Here is a 12,652-nt window from a genome sequence, read left to right as displayed (position 1 = left end):
TACGCCTGTAATCCCAGCACTTTGGGAGGCTGAGGTGGGTGGATCACCTGAGGTTAGGGGGTTCAAGATCAGCCTGACCAACATGGTGAAATGCCGTCTCTACTAAAAATACAAAATTAGTCAGGCATGGTGGCGTACGCCTGTAATCCCAGCTACTTGGGAGGCTGAGGCAAGAGAATCGCTTAAACCAGAAGGCAGAGGTTGCAGTGAGACAACATCATGCCATTGCACTCCAACCTGGGCAACAGGAGCGAAAACCCCATCTCAAAAAAAAAAACAAACAGAAAAAAAGAACCTAATTCAAAGACCCAAAAACATACTTTCCAATTTCAAAAACCTTTAAGAATCAGAAAATTCAAATATGATGCATATTAGTCAAAAGGTCTAACATCTATGAGAGATTATTTTCAAATATACTTTTTTTTAACATATAGCTAAATCTTATTAGCTGGAAACCACTCACTGAATTTATTTTAGGCAAAAAAAAAAAAAGGATATAAGCTTACTTGTGTGTTATCTGTTGTGGAAAGGGAAGTTTGTTATGAAAACTCAAACCATAAAAACAAGTGAAGCCAGGTGTGGTGGCTCATAGCTGTAATCCCAGCACTTTGGGAGGCTAAAGAAGGCAGATCACTTGAGGTCAGGAGTTCAAGACTGGCCTGCTCAACATGGTGAAACCCTGTCTCTACTAAAAAATACAAAAATTAGCCAGGTGTGGTGAATCCCAGCTACTCGGGAGGCTGGGGCAGGAGAATTGCTTGAACCCGGGAGGCGGAGGTTGCAATGAGCCGAGATTGTGGCACTGCACTCCAGCCTGGGCGACAGAGCGAGACTCCATCTCAAAAAAAAAAAAAAAAAAAGTATAAAAGAAAACTGTTTAAAGTCTATGTGAAGGAATACATTTTTTAAAAAATCACCTATAGTCTAACATACACGTAAAACATATGGCAAAAATGTTCAAAGGAAAAATAGGAAAATAGAAATTATTGAAAAATTTTTTACACTGAAAATGAACTAATGTAATATAATTTGAAGGTAGACTGTGGTAAATATACAAATTGTAACCTTTAGAGCAAAATTTAAATAAAATACACAGGCATGAAATAATTGGATAGCATATACAAAAGAAAAACCAACTAACCTTCACCCTAACCACACAGCATATACAAAAATTTTTCATATCTCATCTTGCCTAAAAAGTTAAATGGCTTCTCATTATTCTCAAAATAAAATACGAATTCTTGATGACCTTAAATTAGGACATCTAAAGTGGGAAAGGAGATTCTGAGGACATGGTAAAATTATGATAGCTCCTTTCCCCTGCTCTCACAATACCAGTCAATTTGCCCTTCTTAAGACAAATGATTGACGGGGCAAATATCCACTTGACCAAGGTTGTGGAATAAGTCAACAGCATGTGCCTCCTGATCTCATACAGTGAGAAGTACACAACAGTCATTTGAGGTATTTCTGCCAAAAATATATGACATGAATCTGGACATTAGGAAACACAAGACAGACCCGGGTTAAGAGACATCTTACAGAATAAAGGTGCGTACTCGCTAAATTGGTAAGGTCATGAAAGATAGAGAAAGGTGCAGGAACTCTTCCAGATAGATTAAGACTAAAAAGATATGACAATTAGAAGCAATCAATGATCCTAGATGGGCTGATAACCATAAAGGAAAAAATAAACATTGCAGGATAGGTAGTAAAGTTTGGATGGGGTTGTATAAATAATTTTAAAAGATGTATTTTTTAAAAGTATCTATTTACTCCCAACAAAGAAAAACCCAGGACCAGATGGCTTTACTGATAAATTCTACCAAACGTTTAAAGAAGAATCAATACCAATATTCCCTCAACTCTTCCAAAAACCTGAAGAGGAAGTAAACACTTCCAAACTCACTCTGAGGCCAGCATTATCCTGATACTAAAGCTTGACAAAGACACTATAAAAAAACTACAAACCAGTATCTTTGATTAATACTGATGTGAAAATCCTCAACAAAATAATAACAAACAGAATTCAACAGCACATGAAAAGGATTATACACCATAACCAAGGGAGACATTCATGGAATGCAATGATGATTCCACATAACGAAAATCAATCAACATAATGTACCACATTAACAAAATTTAAAAAAAAAAACACAATCTTCTTGATTGATGCAGAAAAATTATCTAACAAAATTCAGCACCCTTTCATGATTTGAAAATATTCAACAAACTAGGAATAGAAGGAAATTACCTCAACATAATAAAAGCCATATATGAAAAGCCCACAGCTAATGGTGTGAAGGTGAAGGACTGAAAGTTTTTCCTCTAAGATCAGGAATAAGACAAGGATGTTCACTTTATTCAATATAATACTGGAAGTTCAGCCAGAGCAATTAGGAAAGAAAAAGAAGTTCTAGCCAGAACAATTAGGAAGGGAAAAAAAGGAAAAGGTATCCACATTGGAAAGGAAGAAGTAAAACTGGTTGAGCATCCCTAACCCAAAAATCCAAAATCAGAAATTTTTTGAGTGCTGATATGATGCCACAAATAGAAAATTCCACACCTCGCTTCATGTGATGGGTCACAACCAAAACTGTTTCAGGCACAAGTTTAAAATACTGTATAAAAGTATCTCCAGGCTACCTGTTTAAAGTATATATGAAACATAAATGAATTTGGTGTTTAGACTTGAGTCCCATCTCCAAGACATCTCATCATGTGTATGCGAATATTCCAAAACTTGAAATCCAAAACGCTCTGGTCCCAAGCATTTTAGATAAGGGATACTCAACCTGTATTTACACATCGCATGACATTTTATGTAGAAAACCCAAGATAATTCATGAAAAAACTGTTAGAACTAATAAATGAATTCAGCAAAGTTGCAAGGTATGAAATCAACACACAAAAATTGTTACATTAAAAAACACTAACAGGCTGGGTGCACTGGCTCATGCCTGTAATCTCAGCACTTTGGAAGGCAGAGGCTAGCAGATCACCTGAGGTCAGCAGTTCAAGACCAGCCCGGCCAACATAGTGAAATCCTGTCTCTACTAAAAATACAAAAATTAGCCGGGCATGGTGGTGCGTGCCTGTAATCCCAGCTACTAGAGAAGCTGAGGCAGGAGAATCGCTTGAACCCCAGAGGCGGAGGTTGCAGTAAGCCGAGATCGAGACTCCATCTCAAAAACAAACAAACAAAGCACTAATAATTAACAATCCAAAAGGAACATTAAGAAAATTCTACTTACAATAGCATCGAAAAGAATAAAATACTTAGGAATAAACTTAAGGACGCAAAACTCTTATACGCTGAACACTACAAAATATTGCTAAAAGAAATTAAGGAGACCAATAAATAAACAGACATCCTACGTTCATTGACTGGAAAAAAATATTAAGATGTCAATACTACTCAAAGTTATCTACCAATTCAATGCAATCTCTGCCAAAATCCTAATGATGTTTTTCCAGAAAGAGAAAACTCTACCTTAAAATTCATATGGAATCTCAAGGAACCCCAAATAGCCAAGACAAATCTTGAAAGGGAGAAACAAGTTCAAGGTCTCACACTTACTACACAGCTACAGTAATCACAACACTGAGATACTGGCATACAGAAAGACATACAGACTAGTGGAATAGAAGTAGAACCCAGAAATAAATCCTCACAATAATTTTTGACAAAGGTACCAAGACCATTTCAACAGGGAAAGGGCAGTCTTTTCAACAAATGGTGCTGGGAAAATTGGATATTCACATGCAAAAGTAGTATGAAGTTTGACCCTTACCTTACACCATATAAAAATATTAACTAAAAGTGGGTCAAAGACCTAAACGTAAGACCTAAAATGATCAAAATCTTAGAGGAACACATGCTGACAAAATGTCACGACACTGGATTTGGCAATGATTTTCTGGATATGACACCAAAAGTACAAGCAACAAGAGAAAAAATTGGTAAGCTGGACTACATAATACATCAAAATGAAAAACTTCTGGGTATCAAAAGACACAATCAAGAGTGAAAAAGCAACCCATGGAACAGGAGAAGATACTTGGTAATCACATGTCTGATAAGGGGTTGGTTATATCCAGAATACAGAAAGAACTCCTACACACAACAACAATAAAACAACCCAATTTAAAAATGGGCAAAGGACTCCAACAGACATTTCTCCAAAGAAGATATACAAATAGCCAACAAGCACACGGAAAGATGCTCAATATCACTAATTATTAGACAAAAGCAAGTCAAAACCACAATGAGGTACTGCCTCAGACCCATTAGAATGACCACTATCAAAAAAAAATACAGAAAATAAGTATTGGCCAGGATGTGGAGAACTTTACTTGCTAATAAAAATAATGACATCAAACAATTTGTATTTCTGTAAGGTACTGCTGAAAAAAGATTCAGTAAAGTCCTATAATATGGTACTATTTTTATAAAGCGATGACATAAAAAAAAAGTACATTTCAGTGCATGTATATAATGTATTAGTTTTCTATTGAAGCCACAACAAATCACCATAAATTCAATGACTTAAGACAATACAAATTCATTGTCTTACAGTTTTGTAGGTTAGAAGTCCAACACAGGTCTCACTCAGCTAAAGACAATTTATCAGCAGGGCTGCATTCCTCTCTGGAGGCTCAAGAGAAAAATCCATTTGCCATACTTTCCCAGCTTCTAGAGGGAATCCTCATTCCATCTGCATTCTGTGGCTCATGGCCCCCTTCCATCATCTTCAAAGCCAGCAACATAGAATCTCTCTCTGACCATTTATTAGTAGTCACATCTTTGATCACGGCCAGGTCACTTTTTAAGGACTCTCAATCAAATCAGGCGCACCTTCCAGGATGCTCTCCCCATCTCAAAGTCCTTAACCTTAATCACCTCTGCACTCTCTTTTGCTATGTAAGGCAACATATACACAGGTTCCAGGTATCAGGATGTGGACATAATTGGGGGGCCATTATTCGGCTTACCACAAATGTCTATACTATTTATTATATAAGCATATGTAGAAGGATCCATATAATCAGGTTCTTAATATGGGCTAGGAAATAAGGTGCTGATATGAAGAGAAGTAGAAGCAAACAGGAAGAGGGAAAAGAAAGGAAGAAGAACAGAAAGGAAAGGGAGGGGGAAATGGGAGTACAGGAGAGAAGAAAAAGGAGATGGGGGGAAAGAAGAGACAGTGGCAAAGATGGGGAAGAAAAGGGGAGAGAGAAAAGGAGAAAAGGAAAGGGAGTTGCAAGAAAGGATAAGACAAAAAGAACAAGAAAAACAAATTTAAAAAAAGATAAGAAATAAAACTGAAGAAAAAGGAGAAAAGGAAACAAGGGAAAAAAGAGAAGGAAAAAAGACTACCCAAACATACCAAATAAAGTGAGGTATGCCTGATCAAATTTATGCAATTACGGCAAATTACATAATTATATATATATATATATATATATAAAGAAACTTCTCAGTGGGGCATGGTGGCTCACGTCCGTAATCCCAACACTTTGGGAGGCCAAGGCAGGGGGACTGCTTGAAGCTAGGAGTTCGAGACCACCCTAGGTGAGACAGTGAGACCCTTATCTCTACAAAAATTTTTAAAAGTTAGCCAGGCATGGTGGTATGTGCCTGTAGTTGCCGCTACTCAGGAAGCTGAGGTGGGAGGATCTCCTGAGTCCAGGAGGTCAAGGTTGCAGTGAACCATGATCACGCCACTGCACTCCAGCCTGGGCAACATAGTGAGATCCTGACTCATTAAAAAAAATAAGAAACTTTTTAAATTAAAATTCTTAACCTGACTTACATGAACTGCTTACGAGACCCTCCTGGTCCCTCTTCAGTGTATATAGTGTATACATGTACCTACCATTAGGTATCATACGCAAGTTTCACTGCCCTAAAGGCAGTGAATTTTAGGTGTACAATTCCATAAGAGTTGATGCGTGTCATTCATTATACATTTGTCCAAACCATAAAGTACAAGACCAAGAGTAAACCCTGATATAAACTACAGGACTTTGGGTGATAAAGCGTCAATGTAGGTTCAATTTTAACAAGCGTATGGCTCCGTGGCTCTGTGGGGATGTTGACAATGCGGGAGGCTATGCATGGGTGGAGGTAGGAGGTATACAGGATATCTCTTATCTTTAGCTCAATTTTGGTGTGAACCTAAAAACTGCTCTAAAAAAAATGACTGTTTTTTAAAGTCCTCTGTGCTACCCCAATTCATCCAACTCCTGATCTTTTTACTGTCTCCACAGTTCTGCCTTCAAGAATGCCATATAGTTGGAATCATACAGCCTTTCCTTCAGTTATGCATTTAAGATTCCTCCATGTCTTTTCATGGCTTGATAGCTCATTTCTTCTTAGCACTAAATAATATCCCATTGTCTGGATGTACCGCAGTTTATTTATCCATTTACCTACTGGAGAACATCTTGGTTGCTTCCAAGTTTTGGCAGTTATGAATAAAACTGCTACAGACACCTATGTGCAGGTTTTTGTGTGGACATAAATTTTCAATACATTTGGGTAAATACCAAAGAGTGTGATTGCTGAATTGTAAGTGTTGAGTTCTGTAAGAAACTGACAAACTGTCAGTTGGATTTTTAACTGGTTTCATTCTTTCCTATTCTTGTGTGTCTACAGTTTTATGTACTACTCAAGCTGTTCTCTTTCATCACATTTAAAGACTCTGAAACAATTACTATTTCATTTTACATTCACTTTACATCTGTAAAGTGTTGTAAAACACCCAAAAATCAGGGAAAACCTAACCAATAAAGAAGTTAATATCCCCAGATGGGATGAAAACTAGTATAAGGTGAGCGAATATTTGATTTGTGACTAACTTTACTAAAAGCAGTAGGTTCATTCACTTTCATGTTATGACGACTTTCTTGCCTCAGCTGCCACAGTTTAGGAAACCTACACAATGAATATTCTGAAAATAAAGTCTCCCTCACTCACCTTAAACCCATACTCAATAAAAAATGAATACATATATGAAACACATTTATCAAAACTAGCAAACAGACTTCAGGTGTTTTAAAAAGCAAAATTTTAACATATGGAACCCTAATCTCTAACTGAACCCTATTACAAAATGAGTTATGTTTCATGGTTTGGGAGTAGGGCAAGAAAAAAGTTAAGGCCATTAATTAAATACCCAACAGGAAACACTAATCCTGTTCCACTCCATCCTACCCATGTACCAAAAATGTTTAAATAACTTAAGGCTCTTTGTTCCGTGATTTAGCAATAAAATGTTTATGGAATTCCACAAATCTACCTACTTGACCAGACAGATTTACACACTGGATTACTTTTCTAAAACAAATGTAATTGTGCAAAAATTCAGACATCTTATCACAGCAAGAAGTGCTAACACTGCTATCTATATATGCTATTTAAATGTGATACACTGTAAGGTACCAGAAAAAAGAATACTTGTAATACACACATATACAGCCTAGACCTTTGTATTGTATTACTGAACAAGTGCAAGAAATATATTTGGCCTAGCAAATGGGAACTAAGTAGCTGATAAAGTTCATTTACATGGCAAAAACCAATTCTTAAGACTGGCAAACTTTTAAAAATGCAATACTGACATGGTGCTTTGAAATAAAGAAAATCTGCAACAATCATTGTCATAATCACACATAAATGTATACAGTGATTGCTATGTGCAAGACACTGTTCTAAGCACTGTAAATTAACTCACTTGATCCTCACAACTGAGTTCAGGTCCTTTTTTTTTCTTAAGCTTTTTTTTTTTTTTTTTTTTTTTGAGACAGGGCCTCACTCTGTTACCCAGGCTGGCATGCATTGGTACAATAATGGCTCACTGCAGTCTCGACCTCCCAGGCTCAAGCAATCCTCCTACCTCAGCCTCCTGAGTAGCGGGGACTACAGGCATGTGCTACCACACCTGGCTTTTTTTTTTTTTCGGTTTGGTTTGGTTTTTTTTTTTTGGCAAGGGAGTGGTTTGGTAAATCGGGTAGGCTCAGCAACTCCCAATTTTGTTTATTTTTTGTAGAGATGGGGGGTCTCACTCTATGTTGCCCAGGCTGGTCTTGAACTCCTAGGCTCAAGCAATCTTCCTGCCTCGGACTTCCAAAGTGCTGAGATTACAGGTGTGAGCCTCCACACCAGGCCATATTATCCTTTTTCAATTTTTTTTTTTTTTTTTATAAATAAGAATATTAAGGCCGGGCGCAGTGGCTCACGCCTGTAATCCCAGCACTTTGGGAGGCCGAGGTAGGCAGATCACAAGGTCAGGAGTTCGAGAACAGCCTGGCCAACATAGTGAAACCCAGTCTCTACTAAAAATACAAAAAAATTAGCCAAGCATGGTGCAGGCGCCTGTAATCCTAGCTACTCAGGAGGCTGAGGCAGGAGAATCGCTGGAACCTGGGAGGCGCAAGTTGCAGAGAGCCAAGATTGCACCACTGCACACCAGCTGGGGCGACAGTGCGAGACTCTGTCTCAAAAAAAAAAAAAAGGAAATAAGAACATTAAGACTCAGAGAGGTAAATAAGTTTACCAAGGTCACTCAATTGAGGGCAGAAATCAGGATCCAAACCTAGGCAAGCTATCTTAGAATTCCAGGCTCTTAACACTATGCTTTACTATCTCTATTTCATTTTTAGTTCACTCAAATGTTTTATGTATTCACAGGAATAAAACAACATTCTACCCACGGCACCAGTAGACCCTTCTGGAAGATTTGTATGTTGTGCTATGTAAAACATTCACTACATCTTTGTAATATACTACCTTTTTTCTAGAAAATGTACATTTGATGACTGGGAGCAGTGTCTCACACCTACAATCCCAGCACTTTAGGTGGCCAAGGCAGGAGGATCACTTGAGCCCAATAGTTTGAGACCAGCCTGGGCAACATAGGGAGACCCATCTCTACAAAAAATAAATAAATTTTTAATTAGCCAGGCCTGGTAGTGCGCACCGGTAGTACCAGATACTCAGGATGCTGAGTTGGGACAATCATTGAGCCCAGGAGGTTGAGACTGCAGTAAGTCATGATCACACCACTGCACTCCAGCCTAGGTGACAGAGCAAGAAAAAAAGAAAATGAACATTGGAAACCTTCTAGTAATCACAAAAACTAAGTGCCAAACTGTCACTTTCTGGGTTTTTCCAAATTATCAAACACTGGTAAAATTTTTTTTTTTTTTTTTAAGAGACAGTGTCTTGGCCAGGTGTGGGGGCTCACACCTGTAATCCCCAGCACTTTGGGAGGCCGAGGCAGACAGATTACCTGAGGTCAGGAGTTCAAAACTAGCCTGGCCAACATGATGAAACCCCGTCTCTACTAAAAATATAAAACTCAGCCAGGCATGGTGATGGGCACCTGTAATCCCAGCTACTTGGGAGGCTGGGGCAGGAGAGTCACTAGAACCTGGGAGGCAGACGTTGCAGTGAGCTGAGACCGCGCCACTGCACTCCAGCCTCGGCGACAAGAGCAAGACTCCATCTCAAAAAAAAAAAAGGAAAAGAACACTAGGGACAGGGTCTTGCTGTGTCACTCAGGCTGGAATGCAGTGATGCGATCATAGCTTACCACACCCTCATACTCAACTCCTGAGCTCAAGCAATCCTACTGATCACTTAGTAGTCTCTGAGCCTACTCTGATCCTACTGATAGATAGTGAGGACTACACATGCATGCCACCAGGCCCAGCTAATTTTTTTTTTTTTTTTAGAGACAAGGGTCTTGCTAAGTTGCCTAGACTGGTCTCAAACTCCTGGCCTCACACAATCCTCCTGCCTCAGCCTCCCAAAGCACTGGGATTACAGGTGTTAGCCACTGTGCCTGGCCGTAAAATTCTTCTTTTTTTGTTTTTCTTGAGATATTGTATCACTCTGTCACCCAGAATGGAATGCAGTGGCATGATCTCAGCTCACTGCAACCTCCACCTCCCCGGTTCAAGCTATTCTGCCGTATTAGTTACCAGGTACTTGGCACATTTGTTAACTGTTGGCTTTTTCTTTCAAGTCAGTACAGTCTCTGGTTCTGGATATACCTGCCTCATCTAGGGTTCCCAGAGTTATAAAAACGAAGAAAAACTGCCAGGCAAGTTTACATTGTTCTGCTGGCATCTAACAAAAAAAGCATTAGAGATTTCCAGAGAGCACATACGTGTATTCCTTCCTTCCTCAAATCCCACTAAAAGAAGAAAAAGATAGATAAAGGGAAATAAAATCCATACCAGAAGGAATAAATGCCACCAGTGAATGACAGATGTTAACCAACTTCAGGAAAATGAAAAGTAGTTGGAATATTGACCTACAAACCATAGTGGGACAAAGTAAATTTAAGAATATGCACCAAGGCCGGGCGCGGTGGCTCACGCCTGTAATCCTAGCACTTTGGGAGGCCGAGACGGGCGGATCACGAGGTCAGGAGTTCAAGACCAGATCAGCCTAACCAAGATGGTGAAACTCCGTCTCTACTAAAAATACAAAAAAATTAGCCGGGCGTGGCGGTGCGCGCCGGTAATCCCAGCTACTCAAGAGGCTGAGGCAGAAGAATCGCTTGAACCCAGGAGGTGGAGGTTGCAGTGAACCGAGATCGCGCCACTGCGCTCCAGCCTGGGCGACAGAGCGAAACCCTCTAAAAAAAAAAAAAAAAAAAAAAAAAGCACCAAAGGGTTAGGGAGAGATGCTATTCCTACAAGCCGAGCCGAGCTAGAGGTTTCAAGCTTGAAGTCAGTGGGCCCAAGGATCATAAACTGGCAGCAGGACAATAACCACGGAAATCACTCAGTCCTCCTCCCTCCCCAGTCTCCAGGCAAAAAGTCCAAAATAGTTACGTTTGTCTCCGAGATAAAGTCAAAAGTTTTTTAGAAATGAAGGGGTAGGACCCCTACTGTTAATACTGGTGTTAAGAGTACACAGCAGAAACTTAGGCTTAATAATTTTACAGTTCACACTGAGGAAATAAACAGCTATACTCAGCGGAGAAGTTGCTCCACCACTACTGTAAAGCCTGAAGCAAAAGGCAGGTTCCCAGTCTACCCATGTGGCACTTGCTCACATGCCCTCAACTGAAACCTTCCTATCTAGGCGACCTGGTACAAACAGCCAAAGTCAATTAGCGACCCGTGTACTGAAAACAAGGCCTATTACTCATATTAACCAAAATATAGACATTTAACCAGTGCCCATCAGATGTTCGAGAAAAAGCAACAGAAGGAAACAGGACCAAAAAGACACAGAACAATTGACCAACAGTAAATAAATTAATTTAGGAAATAGATCTTTTTTTCTAATTATCATCTTTGTAGATTCAAAAGACTTTTAATATCTATAAAATAAGTAAGAAAAGGCTGCTGCACCTAGGACCCTGTGTTTACTAACTCAAAGAATAAAAACTGGAGAAGGGAAGAACAGAAGGAGGCAGTGTAAGGCACCATAAATCCCTAAATTTATCCACAATAGACAAATTATATATATATATATATATGTAAAAAAAAAGAGGTAGATAGTAAATATATTATCCACCCTGGAAAGGGGACAGGAGGAATAGTCATTTTACTTTTCATTTTACATTTTCAAGTTGTTTTAACTATGTACATGTACTAATACTAACAATAATGTTTTAAGTATTAACCATAAAAAAAATGGCACGGGACAACACCACCCCAAACAAGTGCTATTTAAACTCTCTCGTGATACTAACAATGACTTAAGGGGGACGGCAAATTTCAAAATCAGAGGTCAAGAAGGGTCCCTGCCACTCGTTTTCCTCAAAAGGCAGATAAAACATTTCAGAGCCTTTTTGAAAACTTGTACATGACGATAAAAACCCGGGAGGCAAAGCAAAGCCTACAGAATACTCCAGAAAAAAAATCTGGTTCCCACCCCCAACTCAAGGTCTAGGGCAAAGGAGCCGGCAGTAGGAGGGTGGAATACCTGAACGCCGGGATGCCGCGGCAGCCCGAGGACCTGACAGTCACAGAGGCCAAGGCCACAGAGAGAGACACCGCGGCTAAAGCCTTTCCCAGGAGGCGTCCGGCCATCAGCGCCCCGAGGGCGGCTTCGCGATGCTAGGTTGCTCTTAGTTGGTGCCTCCGCCTCCCCACACCCTACAGCTCCGAGTCCCCGCCCCGGGTATCTAGTGGGCACTAGGACCGGACTGCCGTTGCGTTCCCGAACGGGAGCAGCTGTGCCTATCTATAAATCACAGATCAGGAGCCCTCCCACGATAAGAGTCCAGCGCTTTCCCCAGGGCATCGAGAAAAATCCAGACCAGCACGTGACGCCGAAGCCCCCAGCGCTAGCTGCCTGGAGGAACCGCGACCACGGACCTCGTAACTTTCTCGCTGCGTAATGGCGCTTTACGGCCGCGCCGCAAAGCAAAGGTCGTGCGTTGCCGGCTTCCTAGAGCCTTCCTTCTCCGACTTCCCAGACTTCCCAGTCTGCGCAGGCTTACTTGGGGACGAAGGGAAATAACCGGAAAGTGCCAGAGGAAAGGAAACGTGAAACAGACGAGGAACTGGAAGGAGAATAAGTGGGAAAGAAGCCAAGGGGTTTGAGAGAGACTATGTTGCCCTGGGTTTTTGTTTTTTGTGTTTTTTTTGAGACAAGAGTCTGGCTGTGTCGCCCAGGCGG

At 40.2% G+C, this 12,652-nt stretch overlaps 1 protein-coding gene across 3 annotated transcripts in view; it reads right to left on the bottom strand.

The window, feature by feature from the left end:
• NUDT9 (nudix hydrolase 9) overlaps positions 1 to 12,423 on the bottom strand; it is a 35,879-nt gene extending 23,456 nt beyond the window's left edge. The window contains exon 1 of one of the 3 annotated variants that reach the window (XM_030819108.1): positions 12,349 to 12,423. Coding sequence is in view for 1 of the 3 variants with exons in the window: in XM_003265873.4 (XP_003265921.1) it covers positions 11,954 to 12,060 (107 nt within the window). In the remaining 2 variants the exon portion in view is untranslated. Of the gene's footprint in view, positions 1 to 11,953 lie in introns of all 3 variants that reach the window. The other 2 variants (XM_003265873.4, XM_030819107.1) reach the window with 2 other exon arrangements.
• Between the last annotated feature and the right edge of the window lie 229 nt (positions 12,424 to 12,652).

The sequence above is a fragment of the Nomascus leucogenys genome, chromosome 9 (assembly GCF_006542625.1).
Source record: "Nomascus leucogenys isolate Asia chromosome 9, Asia_NLE_v1, whole genome shotgun sequence".
NCBI classification, from domain to species: domain Eukaryota; kingdom Metazoa; phylum Chordata; class Mammalia; order Primates; family Hylobatidae; genus Nomascus; species Nomascus leucogenys.
This window is presented reverse-complemented; position numbering and strand designations above follow the sequence as displayed.